The 24,659-nt window shown below is 42.2% G+C and overlaps 2 protein-coding genes across 5 annotated transcripts in view; one reads left to right on the top strand and one right to left on the bottom strand.

Annotated features, from left to right (window-relative positions):
* Nucleotides 1-2,047: 2,047 nt before the first annotated feature.
* On the bottom strand, nucleotides 2,048-2,696 carry MRPL41 (mitochondrial ribosomal protein L41). The gene has a single exon (XM_074891592.1). It carries the CDS (start codon nucleotides 2,591-2,593, stop codon nucleotides 2,186-2,188), a length of 408 nt encoding a protein of 135 aa, XP_074747693.1. The 5' UTR covers nucleotides 2,594-2,696; the 3' UTR covers nucleotides 2,048-2,185.
* A 141-nt stretch (nucleotides 2,697-2,837) lies between these two features.
* The window catches only part of PNPLA7 (patatin like domain 7, lysophospholipase), a 131,966-nt gene continuing 110,144 nt past the window's right edge, over nucleotides 2,838-24,659 (top strand). The window contains exons 1-13 of one of the 4 annotated variants that reach the window (XR_012631873.1): nucleotides 2,838-2,940; nucleotides 3,752-3,786; nucleotides 6,274-6,339; nucleotides 6,751-6,838; nucleotides 7,475-7,557; nucleotides 10,301-10,389; nucleotides 10,754-10,894; nucleotides 12,214-12,373; nucleotides 13,405-13,485; nucleotides 18,541-18,669; nucleotides 20,036-20,116; nucleotides 20,703-20,847; nucleotides 21,399-21,491. Coding sequence is in view for 3 of the 4 variants with exons in the window: in XM_074891587.1 (XP_074747688.1) it covers nucleotides 3,754-3,786; nucleotides 6,274-6,339; nucleotides 6,751-6,838; nucleotides 7,475-7,557; nucleotides 10,301-10,389; nucleotides 10,754-10,894; nucleotides 12,214-12,373; nucleotides 13,405-13,485; nucleotides 18,541-18,669; nucleotides 20,036-20,116; nucleotides 20,703-20,847; nucleotides 21,399-21,491 (1,189 nt within the window). In the remaining variant the exon portion in view is untranslated. Of the gene's footprint in view, nucleotides 2,941-3,137; nucleotides 3,312-3,751; nucleotides 3,787-6,273; nucleotides 6,340-6,750; nucleotides 6,839-7,474; nucleotides 7,558-10,300; nucleotides 10,390-10,753; nucleotides 10,895-12,213; nucleotides 12,374-13,404; nucleotides 13,486-18,540; nucleotides 18,670-20,035; nucleotides 20,117-20,702; nucleotides 20,848-21,398; nucleotides 21,492-24,659 lie in introns of those variants that run through there. The other 3 variants (XM_074891587.1, XM_074891589.1, XM_074891588.1) reach the window with 3 other exon arrangements.

The following is a 24,659-nucleotide window of genomic DNA, read 5'->3' on the forward strand; positions in this document are numbered from 1 at the left end:
TTCCTGACGCCTCAGTGAGAACACCGAGGGTGTATCCCTGTAGCCACATGGCTTTGGACTATGACTCGGTCTTAAAAGGTTGTAATGCTTTTTTATTGCTGTGTGAGATGAAGAGGAAACAGTCTGAGGTTAGGGAAGCTGGAGAGGTGTCACAGAATGTGACTAGATTGGGGCACTTGATTTATGCATTCTGTTAGTCCTTGGTTTGCTCTGAGAAATGAGGAGTCCGCAGGGAAGGCAAGGCACACGACTTGAACGAGACCAAGCTGGTATTAGCATCAAAGGGTACAGGGTCTCCTCTCCAGCCTTGTGCTCACCCGTCCACCCCCCTGGGCAGAGTTGTCCTTCCTGGGAAGCGTGAGCCTAAGGAACTGACACCTCTGAAAGGAGGGGGCAAACCACCTCTGCCCACAGCAGCCAGAGCTGAAGGCAGAAAACAACCACTCTTGTATAACCATTATTCTGATGAGCTGAAAAATAAGTGAAAAATGCAGGTCGGGCTTAATTAATTAGAAAACCTGTGCCTTCCCTCACCCCCAACAATGGTTGTGATTGTTGCACCCTCTGTGCCAGTGTGCCAACAACTCCTTCGTTTGCAGTTTGCAGGGGCTGTGGCTCTAAGACAGGGAGCCAGTGCAGCGTCCCCTCCCTCATCACAGCCCTACGCAGCCCTGAAAAGATGTAATTTTTAAATAACACTTTAAGGACTCATCTGTCAGTCTTCATTACAGGCTGGCTGCTCACAGAAAACGCAGTAAACATGCTTGCTTTCTGCAGAAGCGAACACTTTCTTTTCTCCAAAAGTGAACATTATCATTGCAATTTAATTCTCTAAATCTTAAGCTTTGCAGTACTTTTTATTTAGAAAACCTCATGGAAACCCCCCAAGCACCTCTTGGGATGGCTATGCTCTCCACACAGAACTCTCTCACAGAAGAATTACTTTCTTAAAAACTACAGCACTTGTGTCAGAGAAAACATGTTATTTCTCATGACTTAAAAACATACAGAATTTAGCATTCCACTTTAAACAGTTGCACACAACTGTCTCTGTGAAGTGTCACTTGTATCCATTTGATGAACAGCAAGGCACTGCTCTTCTAGGAATATATGTCCAAAAATAACAATTCTTGAGATACGTTTCTAACTTAAAAGTTACCTTGTAATTTCAAGCAGCTGCACTAAGGAACAGACATTAAATGTACCTATTAACTGTACCTTGATTTACTCTAAAAGAGTACTTTTAAGGCTTGGGAAAGTCTGGAGAAATTGTGGCATTTGATAGAAACTACAGTTCTCTCCTCAGAGCTTAGGGCACGGACTTCAGAGAATCACAGAATGGTTTGGGTTGGAAAGGCCTTTTTTAAAGACCATCCAGTTCCACCCCCTGCGATGGGCAGGGCCACCTTCCACTAGCCCAGGTTGCCCAAAGCCCCGTCCAACCTGGCCTTGAACCCTTCCAGGGAGGGGCAGCCACAGCTTCTCTGGGCAACCTGTGCCAGGGCCTCCCCACCCTCACAGGGAAGAATTTCTTCCTCAGATCCAATCTAAATCTGCCCTCTGTCAGTGTAAAACTGTTACCCCCCATCCTAACACTTAGTTTTGCTGGATGGAGGTCTCACTGCTGGTTTAGTGGAACACATCATTGAGGCTGGAGGTAAATCCATCACAGTGTTTCCTCCTCGGCTGCAACTGCTGCTCAGGGCGAGTGGCGCAGCGCTCTGACACAGGTACACTGTTCGGCTTGTGCTCCATAGCTGGCAAACTCCAGATTCTCCCAAGGAGACAGGCCCTGTTTTGTTCACAAAAGACAGGAATTCCTTCCCAGAAGGAAGGAATTAAGTTTTGGCAACCTAGAGATAAACTATCTCCTGCTAAGTATCAGCACCTGGTCAATCAGCTCTTGTCCGAGAGCTGGACACTCACACGCTTACACAACACAACTACACACAGTGCAAGACACGAGTAACGCTCCTCAATCATGGATGGGAAATTAACAGCCGATTTCCCCACAGCGATTTAAATCAGACATTGCAGAGAGACAAAGTGGAAGGATTTGCTTTTAATAGCCAGTAACAGAAACTGTCCCGTGTTTGCTGGAGCAGGTCGGTCTGACGCGATGGTGATGCTCTTCCCCGCGTGCCCGAGGCACCGCCGCAGCCCCGGGAGCCCCGCTGCTCGCTCCCTACCGCGCGTAGTTCTTGGGGAAGAGCTGGAAGAGCTTGCCCTCCTGCGTCGGCTCGAAGCCGTACTTCTCCAGGTTGTTGGGGTCAAAAGTGCCTTCCTTCACGTCCTTCTTGATGCGGGGAGCCACCACCTCGGTGAAGAGCTGCTGGGCCGTCATAGGCGGCTCCGAGCCCTCGGGGGCGCGGTACGAGACGTAGGGCTTGAGCTTGAAGCCCTCCAGGTTGGGGACGATGAACTCGGGCACCATCTCCTTGATGAGGATGAACTTCTTGCTGGCGGTGAGCACGCCCAGCTTCTTGGCTCCTCGGCCCTTGTTGTAGCTCCGCGGGCCGCGCTTGCTGGTGAACGGGGACATGCGGTCGGCGCCCCGCACCAGCCCGCGGGCCAGCTCGGTCAGCAGCCCCATGCCGGGCACCTCCTGAAGGCTCAGCGGGGCCGGGCCCGCAGCCGCCGTCCGCTCACACAGCGGCGCGCTCCGACCCCCGCACACACCAACACCGCCCGCTCCCATTGGCCGAAACGCGCCAGCCAATCCGCGGCGCCTATGGGAAGCGGCGAGGAGCGCGGGCCATTCGGCGCGGGGGCGGGGACTTCCCCGCCAATCAGCAGCGAGGAGCCCGGGGGTGGGCGGGGCCTGGCCGCTCCCCTCGGCGGCGGCGGGCGGGCTCCTCCTTCCGCGACCTTCGCCCCGGTCCGCGGGGTGACCTTTGACCCCGGCCTGGGCGGTGCCGAGCGCGGCGGCGGCAGCGGCAGGTGAGGGGACGCGGCCCGGCCCGGCCGCGGGGTGCGCGGGGCGCGGCGGGGGGCCGGGCCGGGCCGGGCCGGGCCGGGCCGGGCCGGCTTGTGCTGCAGCTCGGGAGGTGCCGGTGTCCTGTGGCCCCGGCGGGAGGCCGCCGTTCACGGCCCGTGTGCCGTGGTTTGCTTTAACGGGAGGGCGGGGCGGAGCCGGGCGGCGGCCGAGGGCTCGGCCCGCTGGGCTGGCAGCAGAGGCGCCACCCGGGGCTGGCCCGGGCTCTGTCCCGGCCTCCCCACAGCGCTGCGGCTCGTTTCTGTAAGGCTCTGCCCTGGGAAAGAAGTGTCGGCGAGTGTCCCCGTGTCAGCCCCTGAGGTGCAGCTGAACACCGGTATTCTCCTTTTCCTTGAAGAACGGGTAACCCGGAGACCGGCCGTTCGTGCCGGGGGGCTCCCGCGCTCCGTGGGGGGGTTGTCAGTGTTTAGGTGCCCGTGTCTGGGGAGGTTTTGAGGGAGCCGAGACGCAGCCACGCTCTGGGGCGTTCGAGTGAAGCCCTGTCGTGCGGCGTCCCGGAGGACTCCGGGAGCTGTCGCCACTGGTAGCTCTGATTTTCCTTCAAGACTTGCAGGTTTTGGTTGCTCAATGCAGAGAAAAAGGGACAATGAATTAAAAAGAATGTTCGCCTTGAACTGTCTTGTTCAGCCAAACTGGAAGAGCAGTTCTGCTACGCTTTGCATTACGGGGTTAAAAAGATATTCGAGAGTGAGGTCAGCTCTTAACTCAGTCTTCTTTTTTTTTTTTGTTTGTTTTTTGCTCCTGCTGTACCTCCAGACATGGCTGAAGAAGGCAACAGCACCAGCCTTCAGGTACCGTATACTTTGCTATTATTTTTGAACATATTTATTTCCTTATTAGTATTTCCAGTAGGTGAAAGCTACCGTACCTAATTTGATAACATTTGGGTAATGTCTTTAGATGCAGTGTTTTTACTTCGAAAGAACCTTTCCTGATCTGAGTTTTATCCTTCCAAAAATTTCAAGATTGATCCCAATTTTTTTTGTGTGCGTGTTTTTATCATTATTTTTTTTCACTCCAAACCATTTGCGCTCTGCTTCATATTCTAAGCTGTTAGCAGAATGATGCAATTTAAGTACCTTCTGCTTTAACAGTATGTTTTTAACCTAAAGATGGAAGATTTGCAGAAATCTCTGGCAGCCAGCTCTTCTTGCATTTGCTCTTAATCATCAATAGTCCAACAAGGCACGTGGTGCTTTTCATGGTAATGAAAGACAAGGCCCATGACGGGAAGTATTTCTTCTCAGAACTTAAAAATACATGCAACCTACTTGTACGCAGTTAAACAATGTTTCCTGAAAATCCAGTATCTGTCGTCAAAACATAGGCGTGTGGACCCCTGTGCTTATGAGCAACAAGGAAGTCTGATGTTTTGGGCTGGTTTTAAGCCTTGCTTTTGGCGCTGGTGTTTTCGCCTCTCCCTAAACAAGGGGGATGGCTCACTGATGGCGCTTGATTGCAGCGGGAAGTTGTTGTTAAACTCAGCCGAGCGGCTTGTTCTGTGCTCAGTGCTCTGGATGAGTGTGAGCGTTGTTTATGTAGCTGGATACTTTTGTTCATTACTTCAATTCCCACTTTCTTAATGGAATTTCAGCATTATCGGAAGAAGCAGACAAATGCTATTTATGCTAATACATGCTCTTAGCGTATCGTCGCTTCATTTTCTAATGAAGTGAGGGTCTTCTCAGGGCTGTTCCACGTGTGTTTTGTGTCTGAGAATTGAGGCTGTGTGAGGCACATGTGAAGTCCTTGAGTTTTGGTGCTGGCTGTGACCCTCCGAAGAGAGATCCTGCAGGTTTGGGCTGACGGGAGGGCCCAGCAGCACCTATGGCTGACCTCATACCTCTCTCAGCTGCAGTCGTGGAACAATAACTGCTGACATGTCTCCAGTGTCTGTAGGGTTGTGACCTGTCTGCTTGCTTTCTCTGCTTTTCTGAAGGGATTGTCAGTGCTTGGAAAGATACCCTGTTGAGTATGTGGGGGGAATATCATGCTTTCACCAGTGTTTGTGAGAAACCTTGCAAGAACCTCTCAGTTTTTCCTGGAGGTCTGAATTTCTTCTTCCCCTTGTTTTTCTGTTTTGAGGCATAAGGGCTCAGTCTGTGCTGTGTGTGTGTTATTCTTTTGCTCATGAATTTGTTTCTTCTCCTCATGTAGCAGCAATGTGACTGTCAGTTGGCAACTACTATTTTTGGTGTTATTTGAGATCATACAGGCCTGGATAGTAGCAGAACTGTGCGTGTCCCTGACGCTGTCAAGGGGAAATAAATTAAATGACCACAATAGACTTAAACCAAGAACTTGCTGTATTTTACCGGAATGTGTTGTATTTGTTGCTAACAAATTTCCAACTTTTTTTTTTTTTCAAGTTCTTGTGACTTTCCACTACAATCCCACTAATACTAGTCTGATAATAATAGCGAAAGGGTTAGAATCGTGTTGGGAAGATAAATTGTTGGTGTGCTGTGTTAAAGCAACCTAAGAAGTCAAACTGAAGACAGCGGTCTGTTTGAGTTGACTGGTCAGGCAGGAGTTTTATTTGCACTGTAGAACTGAAATGAATTTCATTAGAGACTAGTTTGGCAACTCTCGACATGCACTTCATTTTTCTCTTGGTGACAAAGCTAAATTAAGAGGCCATCCAGATATGGAACTGAGGGCAAAAACTGGGACCAGAACTGCTTAAGGTTCAAGTACTTTTAAGGTTCAAGACTTACAGGGACATATCTGTCCTTATACTCAGTTTGTTTCCTACTTGTTCCTAATACTGGGTTTGCTTTTTTCCCCGTGTTCTGGTAAGTTTTGACCTGTGAAACTATTTTAACTGCCAGATTTTTTTCCTGAATAGCAATAGTTGGCACAGGTCCCAGGACAACATACCTGAGATCAGGGCTTTTCCCAGTGTGCATGATTTTCTTTTCATGATGAATTTAATCTGCTGTTTTATGACCTTTTTTTCTCAGTCTCATAAAGTCCTTTACACTCAGTTCTCGTCCTTGTTGCTCTGAATAACAGAATCATCAAAAAAGTTATCACCTCACTGTTAGACCCTGTTTTAGGACTATTTAGGAATGCATTGAACTGCCACCAATGCAAAACTCCACTAATGACCCCTCTCTGCTCTATGTCTTGTGTTTACCAAGTGGCTGTAGCTGAAAGAAAGATGTTGGAAAATACAATCAAGTTGCATTGTATGTGCTAGACCAGGCTTTGAGATGTTTTTGTGGAGGCTTTTTGCCAGTTGTGGGAAACTAATTTCACCTTCCTTTTGGTGCTAGGCTGTGTTACCAGCAGGTGGAACACGAATTCTTCAGTTTGTAGAAGACAGAATACAGACTACTATGGTAATGTATAGCTTTAATCAACTGCATGAAAGATTGAGTGTGCATAAATAGTGTGTAGCTTCTCACAAGTTCTAAGTTACAGTCAAAATCTGAGTGTTTGTTTCTTCGCTGTCGCTGTGCATGAGGTAGGAATTAATTCCTGTTATTTCATCTCATGTGCATTGAATTGATCAGCTCACAGATCTTTGGGGGGAAAAATGCTGAATACTTGGTATGTGAGCTTATGAGCAAGACGCTGATGTAGTTTAAACTTCTTGCATGTCTGATGTTTTAAAGAAAAATTAAGTATTTATGAATGCGTTTGACTTTCAGACATCTTATTGAGCTAAGTGTTCTTAAGCCCTCCAAAAAGTACTTAATTTTCAGCTTTTGAAGTTACTAACTTCTTTCCCCCCTAAATTCCTCTCACAGCTGACCGGAATTGCTATTGGAGCTGCAGTCGCCTTACTACTTATAGCAGTTGTTGTGTTTGTCGTTTACAGAAGAGTGAAACAATCTAGTAAGTACTCAGTAACTACGCATGTTTTAAAAACAGTTTTCTCACCTATCTTCAGTATTTTTGTAATCATATATGGTAGATTCTGTGCTGGTTCATGACAGTTGCTTGCTGTGAAGGTAGTGGTTCTTGCAGGAAAACAGCTTTAAAAGGATGAAGAACTTGTGTTGATTCACTTACCCAGGTCTGAGCATAGAATTCATGAGTGTCACGTGCAGGATGCTGGAGGTTTTTATTTCTCTAGTGTTTGATAGCCTCAGTATCAGTTGGCATGCAAATAATTTCAACCTTTCTGCGATTTAATCGTTACGGTAATGAGAAACGGGTGAATTGGAGGTTTTCTTTGTGAGATTAAAATTACCTGATCCTTCTATCTGTTTAGAGAGCCTTTCTATCTCCTCTGGTGGTTAGGTAGAGCCTCAAGCCAGCTCTTCCCTAGTCTGGCTTGGCTAACCAGAGTTAGATAACGAGGCATGTTGTGTTGGCTTAAATTCCAAACCCTGGCCACAAGAACTTGTTGCTTAGTAGACAGGAGCCACAGCTGTTACGGAGGTAGCAAAACTGACAACCTGTGCTCGGTGTTCTTTCCCATGGCATAGAGCTGCAGGTGGCTTCTGATGTGATGCTTCTCTGTTTCAGAACAACTTCAGCCACATGTGCCTCAGTACAGATTTCGTAAGAGAGACAAAGTGATGTTCTATGGACGGAAGATCATGAGAAAGGTAAGTGCGTTTGGCACGGTGGGAAGGAAGTAAAGATTAAAATCCAGTTTGGGAGGTGTTGTAAACTTTGCAATGCTTCACTGGTTTAGCCTGGCCCAGGGCTTCAACCTATAAAACGTCACTGGAGGTTTGGGGATGTTTCAGAACTCCCGGAATTCTGCCTGAATTGCTGATGGAACAGCAATAGCTTCTCTTTCTGGCCAAACTTTGCCTTTTTCAAGAATATTTGTAGACAGTGAGGGTAGTAATAAATCAATGAATATCTGACTCCTCTATGGAGATGATGATTGTTTGAGTATCTATAGTAATATGTCTTTCTCAGTATTTAGGAGTATATTCAAGACACTGAGTGCCTATATTCAGGATTGTCCTTTTCAGATAATGACTCCAGTACTGTCAGGACATTCAAAGCTGACACCTTCTTTCCCATGCACCTATCTGCGAGCAGATACTCCAGTTTACCTTTCTGCAGTCTACCTGTGAAGAGCACTAAGCACTTCAGCATATGAGCCCTTGTTTTCTTGTACTCGACTGTCAATAAGACCTGTCAAACTGTCTCATTAGAGACTGTTCAAGAGGGGTTTATCCCAAGATTGTCCTCTGCCTCAGATTGTCACAAGGAATATCACCTGTGCCCTCAGGTTCCTGTCCTGATGTTGTTTCTGTCCTGTTATTCTGAAACATCTCCTCAAGAGTTTTCTATCAGTCAGGAATCTGCTTCTGCCTCAGTTGGTTAAATCCTTCAAGGCTATGGCTGCCTGTTTGACATTTACTTTCTTTTTTTCCTTATTTCTTTGTTTTTTACTTTTATATTTGCAAATGGGTTTTCTTGGGAAATTGCAACAAGAAGGCTTGAGGAAATCTGAAGACAGACATTTCCTTTAATGGATTAGGTTAATCTTAGTAGGTATGCTAGGTGTTCAGCACCGATTGCCTGGATTTCATTTAACTGAGGAGATTCATCTTCCTGTCTTTCTCCTCAAAATACATGTTTCCCTTGAAGCTACTTAGTGTATGCGGAATGTGAGATTAATTTTTTTTCTGATGGGCAGTATCACTGTGGTCAAAAGAACTCATCTTTTCAGAGGTGTCACGAGTGGCTACGTCAGCGCAGAGATCTTGCATGTGGTTTTGTTACAAGCTTGTGCAATAGGTCCTGGAGGCTGAGGTGACTTCCTTACTCAACACTCCCCATACCAAAATTTCTGTAGCAGCTTCTTGAACCTCCGTTCGCGGTCTTAGTATATGTGATGCTATTGATAAAGCCTGACTTTAGAAAGCTGCCTCTTACTCAGATGGGGACATTGACCCCTTTTCAGAGTAGCAGATGTTTATTCCTTGCTTGTAGTCATCTGTTGAATGAATGATGGTTGATACAAATGGTCAGTGAAGCAAAAAGGCTATTTAATTCTGAGTGTGATAAGTGCTCCCTGCCTGGCAGAGTCAGAACCAGGGTGTGGGTCTGGTGGCTCCCTGGCCCAGGGGAGCTGTGAGGCAGGAATGGCCCCTTTTGGGACCAAAGGCAGAGCGTGGCTGTGACCTGTGGGAAGACCTGCTCGAGTCCAGTATGCACTCATGTGGCCAGGGCACTTAAACCAACTGCTGTAGAAAAATAAGGTACAGGTGAGTAGCCTTGCTTTGTTAGTCACTGCTTGTTGAGGAACACTTCCTCTTGTGAACTGCTGCAGCCTTCTGCCTCGTGCACTGCCTAACTCTGTTGAGGTGAATTCAAATACTTGGACTTAATTAGACACTGTGCTGGCTTTAATATTCAGTTCTGGAGCTCTGTTTCATTGTGGAGGGAGGAGATTACTCCCTGAACCTTCTGCATTGCAGATCAACCTTTTTGTAGAACTTGGCCAAGAAAGCCCTCAATGAAAGGAAATTGTGTGTGTTGCCATCAACTTCATAACTTTAATATTCTTTAATGCAGCTGTTTATATGTAACACACATCAGTAAAGAATGCTTAGAATTCCACATGGTAAGATCATTTCAGGTAGTTTTTCGTTTGGGGTTTTAGACCTTGGTTTTTGCTTTTATTCCTGTATAAGACATAGACTATTACAAACTAACGGCTGTTGATTGTACTTCATGTATTTTTGATAAAATACCAGGATTTTACTTTAAAAAAAAAAAAAAAAGAGCTTCCAAACTAATTAAAGATTTCTTTTGTGAGAGAAACTTCTTCCTGGAATTCAACGCTTTGAGAAACCAACGGAGTAATGTTTTGAAAGTAACTAATGGGGTGTTTTCTTGGTCTTGCAGTTGTTGCAGTTCTCCAGAAGGTGGCACTTAGTAACTAGTAAAAACAAGTAAAAGCCTTGCTGCGTGTCTGTGGTGCTGTTTGTCACCAGCTCAAAAATGAACCAGGCCCTAGTTTGTCAGCATCCCAGGCTGCCATAGGAGCACTGGAGCTTTAAATGTTACTCGTCTGCCTGATGTTGAGAGTTCCTGAGTGAGAACTGTATAGCCAAGGGGCTATTTTAGCCTCTACCATCCATTTCCATTGTAGTAGTTGCTTATTAAAAGCGAAGTGTACTCCACTTGCTTTCTAGAAAGAAAGTGATCCTGCAGTAGATGTTGTTCCAATCCTCCAAGGTGTTACATGAGTGCTTCACTCTGCTCATGTTCTAATGAGTTGGTAGATGAGTTGGAGCCTTTGCAGGGTTAGAACTAGGGGGTTGAGTTTTTGGTTTGGTTTGGTTTTTAGTCAATGTTTTTGTTTTCATTCTTTCCTCCTAGGTTACAACTCTTCCAAACTCTCTGGTTGGGAACACTGTGCCTCGCCAAAGGATGCGGAAGCGAGCAAAAGTTTTATCTTTGGCTAAAAGGTACTTGGGCTTTTGGGAAGGGGAAAATTCATGCCGTGGGTTGTTTTTTTTTGTTTGTGGTGTGGAACCTATCTCTAGCGTAGCACTTTTCTGTAGCTGCTGATTTTTTACAGTCCTGTCAGCTGTGCATCAGCCTAGCATTTTGCTGGGAAGTTTGCTGAAATGGAGTGGTTTATGCCGACAACACTGTCTCTAGTTTTGCTGAAGAAAGGCAGGAGGGTGGAATGCTACTGTTTTATCTAACTGATAATATGTAACTGGGCATGGTGTACATTTAGTACTGCAGTCAACCTATAGTGTCAGTATACAGCCCATACTTAGGACAGATGAGAAAACTTCCTGAACTTTTTGTTTTTCTTTGTAGGATTCTGCGTATTAAGAAGGAATGTCCAACTCTGCAGCCGAAGGAACCACCTCCCTCTTTGCTAGAGGCAGATCTGACTGAATTTGATGTAAAGAATTCCCATTTGCCATCAGAAGTCCTATACATGCTTAAAAACGTTAGGTAATGTTAAATGGAAAGATAATTTTGGATTTTGGTTTTGACAGATGTTCAAGTGATGTAAATATTCAGCAGTTTGTCTCATGTCTTAAATTTTATCACTGCATGGTCAGAATCTTTAAGCAGTTGACTGAAAATTCATCTGAGCATGAGGAAAGAATAAATGACTTCTAATTTTCTAGAAACGTTAAGAAAATAGTCGAGTGCGTTTTAAAAGAGAAAAAAAAAAAGAGAGGGGGGAAAAAGAGGATGTAGATTAGTGGCCTAAATTCAGGGATAGTGATAATAAAGCTATTCTAACATGAACAGATTTCTTTTAGTGCATTTTAAAAATTCCCTTTAGACTATATCAGACAATTTTTTGGTACAGAAAAGCATCATAATTGGTAAATGTTGATTGGATACCGTATTGACAACTCTCTAAACTGCAGAATCTTTTACTTCTCTGGCTAAAAAGGCTGCAAATGGAATCAAAGTCAACTTAATCCCCACAGCATTTTTGTCGGGTTGAGAAGAAGGGATGGTCTTTGTGCCTGTTCAGGAAGGGGTTAAATTTGCTGACACAGCAGAGGATGAAATCTTCCAACCTGTAATTTTGTTAATTTTTCTCCCAATTATAATATAATTTGGTCCTGAAGGTCATACTCTAATAAAACTGCTGTTTAAGTCATCTGAACTTTCTGCTGTGGAATTATGATCTCCTATGACTAATTGATGTTGCAGTAGAATTTGATTGATCGATCCTGTTAAATATGAGCTAATGGATCAGGTTTAAGATGCGTATTTCTGTCTCCCTGGTAGTGACTGATTAGTTTCAGTACTGAAGGAGTCCAGTTGCACGTTACCTGCAGGAGATAGAATATACCAAACTTACAAGTACATGCAGATGACAGGAATTTTTCCCTTTGTTTTCAGTATTTCTCATGTGTTCTGGTTACACGGAGAGGATAGCTGTACTAAAAGGAGAAGTTCCATAGGGTAACTTTTCTCATGCAATATGTGAATCTTGCAGATTTTTATATTTCTTCCCCTTCAGAAGCCATGCTGGTGTTTGCTTGAGGAAGACTGGATATATTTCCTTCTGAATGTGCTGGCATTGCAGTGTTAGTCAGAAAGAAACTCCAGTATTTACAGTTTCCAGCGTTTCACAGTACTCTTGCACTCGGGGAGTTCTGCTCCTTCTGCAAGGCTGTTGGGCCGCCAGGAAACGACTGACTCTGGGGTTCATCTGCTATTCATGCCTGAGGGCTTTGCTAATTTAGGAAGGATTTTCCAAGGGCAGTGGTGATTTTAGGTTTCCCTTTGCATTTTCTTTCCTGCAGGGTCCTTGGCCACTTTGAGAAGCCGCTTTTCCTGGAACTGTGCAAGCACATGTTTTTTGTGCAGTTGCATGAAGGTGAATACATCTTTCGTCCTGGGCAGCTGGATAACAGCATCTATGTTGTGCAGGATGGCAAGCTGGAAGTTTGCATTCAAGAAAGTGTAAGAATAAACTGATCTGCGATTCTTGAGATAAATCTGTTGGCATGAATCATTAAGCATTGATTAAACTTAGACATTTGAATCACAGTGATTTAGAAAGAATTAGTTCCAACCCTTCAAGGACATGATATTTATAAAGATCAAGGTTTTTAGCTGTGGTCCCCCGTGTCTTAGATGAGGGAGCAAAACCCAGTCCTGATCAGGAATTCTGAAATGTCCTCACGTACACCAGCTGCATAGTTATTGAGGGAGGACACGGTGCAAGACGGGCTTTGCATTGGAAACATTCTCCTTTTGGATGGTAGTTATATAAAACAGGTGTACAGAGCAAGAGAGACCAAGTACGCTGAGCTCTGTAACATTCTATTGTGGTAGTTAGCAGGTTTACCTGGGAGGTGGAAGATTCAGATTCACTTCTGGGTGGACAGGGAAGAGAAATGATGGCTTGTTTAATGGGTGAGTCTTAAAGTGTTGAGTGCTAATAACCTTTGTGATCCCTTCTTCCAATTGAGATTTTTTTTTTTTTCTTCCTGACTGACCTTTGAGTTTAGCTTTAACATGTGAACAGCTTTCTCGTGGCTGAAAATGCAGGGAGTTTGTTTGCAAATTCTACTAAATTTGCTGATTTCTGTACACATTTGCATTTTGCTGTTTTGTTTTGTACTACCTCTTGAAATGTAATCCCTTGATAAAGGGAGCTAATTCTGTCTCAGAGTGAAGGAAGCTTTTTTAATTGGTTGTTACGTAGCAAAGACAAGCAGGTCACATCTTCCCCCTAGACAAAACTGTCTTTTAGTTTCTTTTAATGTAGTACTTTTAGAATGGTGTTTTAAAACTTTGGTGCTTTGAATTAGCACACTTCCATCAGAGCAGAGAGAAAACAAGCATCCAAGTTATAATGGGGGACCATTTCTTTTAGGGCTGCTCAGAGTATCTGGCAGAATGAGAGCACGTTAAGCTTTCTGAAATGCTCTGTATATGCCAAATATGGCACCGTGAGCCTGCGGTAATCTTCTATCCTCCACTTGCAGGATGGAACAGAAGTGGTTGTTAAGGAGGTGCTGGCAGGAGACAGCGTCCACAGCCTTCTCAGCATTCTTGATGTTATCACGGTAAGTTCTTGAACATGCAGGTTTTCTGCAGTGCTGCTTTATGTCACAGAGCCTGTCGGGGGAAGTAGATTTTGCATATTGCTAGGGAAGAATCAGAATGGAAAGCGTTTCTCTGACCTATTCTTTTCCTCCTCCCAGGCCTTCACAGCTGTAAACTTATCTCTGTGGTATGTAAGTTAGTTGTGAAACGTGTATGCTTGACAGTGTAACACTGGCTATTTCTGATAAGCAGTAGGATTTGAATTATTCTTTTATGGCTGGAAAACTGAGGTATGGTTTGATTTGCTTAAGGTCACAAAGCAGTCAGGAGGAGGACCAGGGTAAGGCCCAGAAGTCCAGGCTTTTACACGGTTTGATTTGTTACTTACTGAATTTATTTTTATTTAGTTTAATGAAAATAAATCTGACAGTTGTTATTGCTGTAATTACACTGTGAAACCAGTTAATGGATTTAATTTTTTCCTAATATGTTCCTGTTGCTGGTGCCCATCTGAAGGTTGTGCTCTTTGGCAGGCAACAAGATGAGCTAAATGGTAGCTGGTCATGTTGACTGCACAAATTAGTGGTGTGGATTTTGTTTCAGTTGGAGTTACAATGATGGTTTTATCACAGTGCATCTGCTGAGGAATACATAAATCGAAGGTGGTAAATTCATCTTCAGGAATATGCAAGCACTTGAAGTGCTTACTTGAAAGATTTTGGTAGTTGAGAGGAAGAAGATAATCTAATCAATAAATTGTTCGTATTTGGCCTTGTATCATGTTTCTCTTGTGCTTGGCTGTTTCCTTTCATTAAAAGATGCTGTTATTCTATGTGTAAGTAGTTTTAATGATTCTGTAAAGTGTTCTTTGCCACTTTTAGATGCAAGCATATATCTATATACCTATAATTTCCATAAAACCTATTGAAAGTGATAGACAATTTTTAAGCTTGGTCACGCTGTCTTCTGTAGTGAATAATTTGGACTGTACAAGTTAATTCCTGCTGTCAAATCCATGTTAATAGCAGATTTAGAGGTATCTTTGCCCTTGTTACTTCCACCGGTAAATTTTCCTAATGACAATATTCTAAAGAGCAGGACCATTGTATAGGAACATGAATACTAGTCATGTTCTTTTTCTGTATGCTTTTTGGATAAACAAGAAGAAATCCTTCTTGTACAACAATGGTTTGTTGTTTTGGTTTTTTTTAAAGGGTGGTTGCCATTCATTTTGTGTTGTGGTGGGGTTTTTTTTGTTGGCTTTTTTTTAAATTCTCATCCTATCTTTTTTTTTTTCCCCTCTTTCTCATTAGTTATACCATTGGTAAATCAGAAAGTGTGTTGAAAAGAGTTATCAGCATGCAGAAGTGTATATAACCAAAAACCTTGCAGATTTTTTTGCTTAAATAACTTGTTCTCATTTATTTTTACAACTCTCTCTTTTCTCCCTTGTTTCCCAGCTTTGTGAACTGGTTGTTCTATTTCTGGTTTTCCTCTTCCTTATGCTCCTTGTGACTTTTGGTATAGAAGTAGCATGAAAATGGGCAAGGAGAGAGGAAGTAGCATTGATTAAAATAGAGAAGACTTCTCAGTGGCATTCCAAATTAGTGGATGTCTTAGAACTTCCTGCAGATGCCATACCCTTAATTAAGTTTCACTGTATCACCAAACACATGAATCTGACACGAAGAAAGAATGTATTCAGAGAGGATTTGAGTTGTCTGAGCTGAATTTATGATTCCTTTGACTGATTTTGTAACACATGACGTCAGGCCCGTCCCCCACTTGGTTGAGAGATCTGCAAGAAAATTGAGGTTCCTGCAAGAAGTGGTGACCTCTTGTTGTTGGATCTAAAAGAAAGGTCAAACAAGACATAGTTTTCTAATTTAATTTTCCATTTTTTTAAAATTGAAAAGTCCCCTTGGATCTACTAAATTTCTGTATTTCACTTATTCTGAGAACAGATAAATGCTGCTTTCACAAAACTCAAAGGAGAAACTGGAAGCTTTTGAATCCAAGTAGATGCTAGCCCTTTCCTGGTATTTTGGAACAATTCTGTGTTGTAGTTAATCTGTCTCTGAATTGATACTGCCTCAAATATTAAAGAAGTCTCTGAACTGAACATTGTTGATGTCCACGCGAGTGTTTTCAGAAGCTGTTGCTGAGCGCTCACTCTACCCATGTGTGCAGTCAGATCTTTTTCCTGAATGGTGAATTTTCATTCAGAGTTAAATGGGACAAAAAGAGACAGTGTTTGATGCTGATTCCTAGAGCTTTGGGTTTTACTCTTCTTTTGCCCTCCATGTGGAGATGGTATTTGGAAAACTGTGAGCAGGTGGCATAGTTGGAATGAAAAGGAAGAGACTTGGAGGAGTATTGATCAATTGCCAATGACTGGGGAAAAAAAATGGAAGTCTGAGGATTAAAAGAAGCTGAAAAAGCCACTTGAATAAAGGTGAGCCTGCGGGGCTCAAGTCTGTTTAAATGACAGTGGCCAAGACAGATGAGGTTATAAAGAAGCGATTGATTGCTGCAAGAACTTTGGGTTGCAGCAGAATTGGTGTAGTGTGGAGGATCGCAGGTAGGAGCAGAGGAAAACAAGATCTAAGCAATGGGAATAGGGAGAATATACCAGATTTTTGGGTACAAAAAGGAGTTACCACCCCAGGTGGAAGAATGTAAGGCACCTGTGTCTTCTGTAGCAGATTTCTTAATCAAATTCATTTGGATTTGGCTATCAGCTGTTGTCTGGATTCAACTACTGCTTTAGCTGTCACATTTGTCACCTACAATATTTAATTACTCTGCAGCTCCTAGAACAAGACAGAAGTAAATAGTTATCCGTGCTGAGAACAAAAAGTTCTCTTGTTGAAAAAGCCCTAGTTCACTACTGATTATAACTTAACTGTTCCTTGTGACCTCGGTGTGTGATTGTAAAATAGCATCATTTAGATGTGGTGTTCTCCGGGTGCTGCTGATTACATTATATTCGAGAGAACAATTACAGGAACACTTGCTCTTTGCGTTTCTCTGACAGCTTTTAGCATGTTCCAAGCCAATTAAGATATGTTGGTTGGCCCTTTCAAAAGCAGACTGCTCTCTTGCAGGGATTTTGCAAAAGCAAAATTATATGCTGAAAAACTGGAGGGATGGGCTGTTCCCTGGAGAAAAAGGCTGCTGCATCGTTATCAGTTATTATCCTAAAACTGTTTTTCTGAGAGACTGTCAGTATTGGTCTAGCCTCAGACAAGCAGTGTTCAGAAAAAAACCCAAACACGTTACTGGGGAGAGCGTAGACCATATAAACATGATATACAGTGCTTCTTTTGCCCTTTTGAATAACTCTTATGGAACACTGTTAAGCTTCATGCTTATCATCTGTCCAGTGACTAAAGATTTAATAGATTTCCTTAGTTTTTCACTATGTATTTGGTGTAGAGATTGAGAGGAACTACAGTTTATGGCAAATACAGCATTGTATATAGTTAAAAGCAGACTATACATGTTTTCTTTTACGTATGAGTATAAGGAGAATTCCAAATGACTTCTTTGTCTAGAGCCAGGCTATAAACTGGACTGTAAAAGAGTAATGTTGCATTTATTTTTGGGTACAGCAAAAGCACAGAGATGTCATTTGTTAATTACTTAATTAAAAGAAACTCAGGAAAACTGAGGACACCTGGTACCTTTGCAGTGTAGGTCCAAGAGATGTTTAAAATTTCAAATCCCTCAGGAACTTGAAAATCAAAGCTATTAATATCATCCCCAGATTTTATAAAAAGGTCATCTGAAGTTGGTGTAATTAAGGAATTGGTTCCAATTAATTTGATTTAATTTTAGAATCTGCTTCATCGTGACTTCCAGACCAGCAGGCAGACAGAGCTGTAGCTTTATTTTCCAGAGTGATTATAGTTGTACGGAACGTGTCTTGTTTGGTTTTGCTGTGTTCTTTAGGCAGAAATTCTTTTCCAGTGATTGTTTAGTTGTCTGATGCTCTGGAAGACTTGCAAGTTTTTTTGTTTGTAATCAGCATTTAGCATCTGCGTGTTTATGTTTGGAAAAATTTGCCTTCTGCTGCTCAGGAGGAATGAAAGCTTCAGAAGCTGTAAGGTGACTGTTAAAGCAGAAACTCTGTTTCTTCCTTAGCTCCTGCTCCATACCACAAATGGACTCCTTTTATCTTAGAAATATTGGATAAATCAATATTTCATGTACTAGTAAATGAATTCATGAATTACAGATATTCTTTTCAGCATTTACTAATGGGGTAGAAGGGGTGTGGTCTGGAATTTTTTATCCAGGTGTTTGGCAGTATGTTTTTAAAATCTGTTCTGATTCAAGGGGGGAAATCCTAAACCAGAGGCTTGCCTTCCAGTGTAAAAAATCTGTATTCTATCCATTTACAGTTGTATCTTTCACTGGTTAATTCTCCATCTGCTCTTTGAACAACTTGGGATGGTCTAGACCCAGTTTATCTCAAGTAAAGAAAAGCTGTTTGGCTTTGTTATTGGGCATATTTCATATATGTATATATGAAGATACATATATATATATCTTAGAACACAACAAGTCTGCCTGGTTTTTGTCTTATTCCATTATGTATGTAATTACTATACAATTTTGTTCTATCTTTTGCTGAGTGTGTGAGTATATGATTGTTATTGCAGCAAATAGCTTGGTCGTCAGTACAGATAATAAAATGAACAAAACCTCTTTTCTCTACAGTCTTGAATAGCTGGAAGTTGAAATACTTCTGAAGCCTGGCTTTGTCTGTAATACAACTGTAACAGGGTCGACAGACTAGCCAGTTCCCCTTAACCTGATACAGCTTCTGTAGCTCTTCTTTCCCTACCTCTGTCTCTGTTTAACGGTAGTGAAATGGTTGCTGTGAATTCACCTGACTGTGCTGCCCTCATTACACCTGTAGGTCATGGAGCATAAATTCAAGGCTTTTTGTGGTCAGATGATGTCTGTCAAGCATATACAGTATCAAAGTAGAAATTTGGGAAGCGATGGGGAAGAATTGGGTCAGATAATTGGTGGATTTAACCTTGTGTCTCTGAAACTTTCGTTAGGGTCACCCTGCTCCTTATAAAACGGTCTCAGCCCGAGCAGCCATTCCATCCACTATATTGCGACTTCCAGCAAGTGCCTTTCAAGATGTCTTCCAGAAATATCCTGAAACTCTTGTTAGAGTGGTACAGGTAAGCTTTGTTGTTAAGTAGAATTGGGGTGGGGAGGAAATCACTTTAATTTCAAAGTTACAAGGAAGACAGTGTGAAGTTCAGCAAGATCATCATCCTTTTGCAGATGTGGAACTGTTCAGTATAGCTTCTTTTCAAGATTTGGACTAGTTCTGGTCTTCCTCTCACTCTTAGAGCCCTAGACTTAATGATACCAGCATTAATCATGTACAGGAAGGAATAATTCATATATATATATACACACACAGAAAGAATCACAGAATCAGTTCCTGCATGTGATAGCCTCTCGAATCAGCTCCTTGGTCCTGGCAGAGTAGAATGTGCTGGCCTGGGCTCTGCATCATGGTTATGCACCAGCAAGGTTTCAAAATGGCTTGGAGTATGGAAAAGACTGTTGCATGTTCTGAAAAAGGACTGATGTACCCTCTGCAGCTGTTTGTTGAGGCGTGATGTGTTGTAAAATTCACAAAATTCAGACTGACGTGTGAATTTCCACTTCAGATGCAATTGTCAGCATCTGAGGAAAGAGCTATGTTTTGTGTTAGTTTTAAGTTCACTTCCTTGCTTTGCAGGAGCTTAGACAGTTCTCAAGTGAGCGCTGCAGATATGTCTTGTTCAGCCTGCGGATGGAAGCTAGTGCAGGGATTACTGTGTTAACAATTTCAGTTTGGAGAGTTTGCCAAGTGGTGCGTCGTCCCACAGGGGTAACAGTCAAATGGGTGCACGTGCCCTGATGAGTCATTCTGCTCTGTCCTCTTGTTTTACTATCACTTCTAAATCTTTTTGTCCTTGCAAACTGTTCTGGTATTGGGATGATTTATGAGTGACACGTGAACCTCCTAATACTGATGGTTGAAGAGAACAGATCATTATACCAATTTAATTTGCTCTGTGAGAGCTGATACAAAAGAGGGGATGGCTTAAGAGTGGGAATAAGCTGCCAGGGCAGAGGAAGGTCAGGTGGCAGTGATGCCTCATATTAGTTTAGAGTGCTTGTAGAGCAGTAGCACAGGCTCTGTATGAGGAAAGCTGGAATAATTTTTTTAATGAGGGGGAAAAAATGGAAGCAAATACTCTTATTTCAAGGCATGTTTATTATTAATGGCTACAGAAAACAAAAAACATTGGTGTTTGGGAATAAAACTTTGGATTCTTGTGCCATCAAATAATTGTGAAGTCTTTGGTAACTCATTTGAATCTGTCTTTCCCTCAGTTTATAACTGCTAAAAAGGAATCTCAGCTTAGGGTACAGTCTGTACTTTATAAAGTGCTTTCAGGTACTCTGGTACATAACTATCTAAATGCAAGAACGAGTGTGGGAGAATGCTAAATCGATTCCTATTGCTTCTTGATTTCCTATTCCTAGATCATCATGGTGAGGCTGCAGAGAGTGACATTCCTCGCTTTGCACAACTACCTTGGTCTGACTACTGAGCTCTTCAATTGTGTAAGTTCGGGGTACCTTTTGTCTTCCTATGCAGCCTGTCTGACGTGGCACAGAGAGGACTTCCTTCTTTCAGAATATTGTAAAGCAAATAGTATGTATTAATTTAATACTGACAGTACTTGAGAGGTAAGGTCCTTGTTATAACCAGACCATAAAATCTAGCCTGTGCTGATGCCTGGGGAACTGGGGAGGAAAGCTTAAATTTCAGAAGTTTGAAGAAGTGCATCACTTCAGACTGGTGTATGTGCACCACTGTGTGCCAACATCAGTATGTTTCAGCAGCCCTGACCTTTGTTAATGATACTGAGTCACTTCTACCTATGACAGATCAAAGAATGATGTACCCTTGGTAGAAGAGGATCAGGTCAGGGAATACTTAAGCAAACTGTACGTGCTGTCCATGGGCCTTGATGGGCTGCACCTGGGAGTGCTGAGGGAGCTGGCAGAGATCACTGCAGGGCCACTCTTGATAACGTTTGATCACTGCAGCTGGGAGAAGTACCCCAGGGGTCAATACAGGGTCCAGTCCTGTTCAACATGTGTGAGTGTGTGATTTCTGTTTGTCTTTTCACCTTGCTTCTTGCAGCAGAGCCAAGCCATCCCGCTCATCTCTGTGGCAAGTGTAACATCTGGAGGAAATTCGAGCAAAGCGGTAAAAAGACAAGTGTCTAATGTGTCAGAGGAAGATCGTGGAGAAAAGTTTGAAAAAGCTGGGGAAGCACTGGAAATAGGTAATATTTCTGGAAATGTGTAGTAATTGTCCTTTGTGATGTTATTTAGTTGGTGTGCTATTGATCAGAGGGCTTTGATTTGAGTAGTTAGGGATTGTCTTAAATCAGTTTCAGATTTGAAGTGTTTGGATAGTCCTTAGCTTTAATACGAAAGTATTGCTGTGTTGTTAAAGATATTGAGGGGGGAGTGGAAAAAAATGTGGCTCCTACTGTTGACTTCATAGAAGGAGCTGTGAAAATTCTGCACTCCAGATACTAGTAGAAGAATTGCTGGGTATGTGTCGGCTTTCAGGTTGAAATGTCAGTATGGAAGCTAAGCACAGGAAAATAGATTGAGTTGAGTTTTGCCTCTGGAACTGAATATTTTTTTTAAATTAACTCAAAAGCAGGAAGCAGGTTTAAACAATGTTCAACATTGGTGTTTCAAAACCTTTAACACAGCCTTTAACGAGTTCTAAAAGTGGGTAGAGAGAGGTTCTTGTTAGTGAAATTTATTTTATTAGGGAGTACCTTGTATTTACATTCATATAACTTTTGTTTCTAAATTTCAGATACACTGAAGATTTCTGGTACAGAAAACTCTGAGCATGTTTTCAGAAGAAGCCTTTCTTCACCTCCCTATGCAGGATCTGCAGAGACTTCTAGTAAGTAGTGCTTGGCAAAATTGTGGGAAATACGTAATGTATCTAACCATACTGGGGCACACACATACTCTCTGGACCACTGGGTTAGATAATCTTCCTCTTTATGTTAGATAATCATCTTGCAGTAGTACTGCTTCCTAACTCATTTGTCAAAAATTTATTTTCTGAAGCAACAAATGGACTATTATCTGAGAGAGCATTCCCTTGCTGTCTTTACTAGCAGTGGGGAACGTACAGTAATTTGGCTACTGAGAGACCTGCAGATGAAGAGCTTTATTAATTGATATAACTGAAACAAAGTGAGTTATGATGATACGCTGTCATCCTTCATGCAAAAGATGACACACAGTTCTTGCTTGGCTGATTGTCCCAAAGAGCACATTACATGGCTTTGTTGCTTTTAGAGGAATGTTTTTTGAGTGGGTAATAAAGGTGATTTGTTATTGAATGCTTTGATGAGACATTTATGAGGCTGAGCTGTTTTGATGCTGCAGTATTCATTCCAGTGAACTTCAGTCATCTCCACTGTAGACCTCTTCCTCTGAGCCAGTTGTTTAGGTTAGCTTTATGTTCAAAGTAGAGAAACTTCAAACTTCTTGGGTGAATCACAGAAGGAAGGCATCTGTCTTTCGTTAGCTGAGTACCAAACTAACCATCTTGAGGTAGTTGTAAGGTCATGCTGGGATACTCTAGTCATTATGAAGATATTGTTAATATAAACATATTAAGTCATATAAAGTTTAATCAGTGGAATAAAGGTACACTGGATACATTACAAGATGCACATATTGTTTACATTAAGTGGCTTAGGAGATAAGAACATACTGTGAGGGGTTAGAGAGGATGGAGACAAGGAGAAAGGAGGGAGACAGGCTGAGGGAGCCCTCAGTGTTGAGGGCTTTCCCCAATGTAAGGTTTCTAACACTTGTTGCTATCAAGTTAAGTTGGTGGTATATAGAGAAGAGAAGAATGGGTAGTTACTTCATTTTTAACAATAGAGAGCCGATGGTTCAACTGCATCTTCAACTTCTGCTGTGCAGGTGTACAATGTCCCAGTTACATTTTTTCATAACTTTCATGTTACTGTCCAGAGGGATGGATGTGATAGAGGAGGAGCATTTTGGCTAGTGATAAGTAGCTCATCTTTCTGAACCAGGGAAACAAAGGAAAATATTGAACTGACCAATGCAAGACTTGGCTTTATTTTCACGTGTTAGGTTAACCTGATTTGCACTATGCGTTATAAAATGTATCAGCAGACTTGATTCAGTGGTAAATTAAGCAATGCTTACTCTGAACATAGCCATTTTTCCCCCAGGTAAACAAGTAGTTCAGTGAGATCTGCCTATGCTGCCCTGTAACACTTTTAAGGTAGAGTCCATGCGTGTTCTTAGAAGCTTTTATGTGGAAGGATCCCAGCATACTTAACAATTAATATGTCCATTTGTCCTTCCTTTCTCCTTTCATAAGACTCTCCTGTCATAAGAGTTATGTCAGGGTACACAGAGCTTAGCAGAGAGAGAAAATTAATTTTTACTGACAGAAGGAGCATATCTAATTGGGTAATTATGTTTGCCTCAGTTAATGGAGCTCATTTCTGCTCACTGCACTAAGGTTACAGTCACCGTTTAGCTTGCACGGGAAGTATCTTGATGTCTGTAATGAAAAGATCAAGATCTTGCTTCAGATTCTATTCCACTACCTCATTGTGTGTTCAGACTCCATGGGAATATTGGTTATGTTTATTAGTGATTCAGAGAAAAAAACCTGACTTGCTAGAGTCATCCAGGTGCTGTTATCTCAGCATCTCTTTGATTTGCTTGGCTCATTAGAATTAACAAAAACTGCTAAAAATTGCTTTGGGGAAAACATTTTTGCCTAGTTACTCCTGGGGTTTGGGGTGTACTTTGTTCTTCTGGTTTTTGTATAGCTATCTAACTTGAAACGTAGCAGATGTGTAGATGAGGAAATACAATCCTGCCAACTTAGGCTAGTCTACTTTTTAAGTATACCAACCCTTTATGTGGGGAAAGGTGTAAGTCAAGCAGAGTATCTGGGCTAGTGGGCAGAAGAATCAGATGAATGAAATAAAACAATGGGATCTTTTGTATGTGGTAACTTCATCAGTTTTACTGTTCCTGGAAGTGTTCCCAACTTAATTTTTTTAAGGTTAAATAGCAGTTATCATTTATTGGTTTGTTCGTTGTTGATTTTTTTTTTTTTTTAATCAAGGGTTAAGAGAAGCTGCTTTTCCTTCTTTAAAACTGAAGCCATGACCCTATAGCATACACGCAGGAGCACAGGACCACCCGCGTTAGGAAAAGCAGGTAGTTCAGCCAGTGAGTACTTGGAAGGAAAGAGGCATCTGAAATACTGCCAGGGACTCTCTCAGTTGCCATTGTTTTTGCAGTGACTTCCATAGCAGCAGTGTGTGGGATACTAGTGAGCATGTGTTCATCAAACAGCATTGCATTCCACTCTTGAGTTTCCTACTGCCTTCTGTTCTTTTGACTCAACGGTTCTAGTTAAAGCTTGTTCTGCTGTATCCTTTCTAAGTCCCGTTTGAGCAACAAGACAGTTTAATTAATCACTGTGTGGGAAGCTTATATCTGTGACTGAGATGAAGACTTCTACTTTGAATAGAAGTCTAGTAGACATAAGCTTTCACTGTTAGAATGCCGCCTCTTTTTCCTCTCTCTGATTTTTTTTAATATGCAGAGCTCTGTAGAGGATGCTTTTCATGCCTACATACCCATTATCAGATTATTTAGGTTTAACCTGAGAAGTGTGTGTTTAGATTTAAAATGCACTTGGTGTATTGGGGCTTAGTAATTATGCTGACACTGTGATTTATGGGTCAGTATAATTGACGGGTAGTCAAATCAGCCCATATGGAGTTCCATGCTGCTATTTCTACTATCCCAGCTTTTTTGTTTACAACTAATTTAGGGTCTTTAATGTTGCAGTGTGTCTGAAATTCAGTTAGTAGTATCAAAAGCTTTTTTTGGTCTTACGGTTTGTAAGTTTTGCTGATGACAATCTTTGGGTCAACTTGTTGGATTTCGTGTTTGGAGGCTGATAATTAAATGATGTTATGACCCCAGTGCCAAATGTGGAATTACTACATGCAAAGATTTGTTCATATTTGTAGATAACATGGAAAAGAGT

Source organism: Strix uralensis, chromosome 21 (genome assembly GCF_047716275.1).
Source record: "Strix uralensis isolate ZFMK-TIS-50842 chromosome 21, bStrUra1, whole genome shotgun sequence".
Lineage (NCBI taxonomy): Eukaryota > Metazoa > Chordata > Aves > Strigiformes > Strigidae > Strix > Strix uralensis.

Bases quoted from the DNA above. Each gene is read 5' to 3' on its own strand.
- MRPL41 (XM_074891592.1), bottom strand. From the start codon at position 2,593: ATGGGGCTGCTGACCGAGCTGGCCCGCGGGCTGGTGCGGGGCGCCGAC.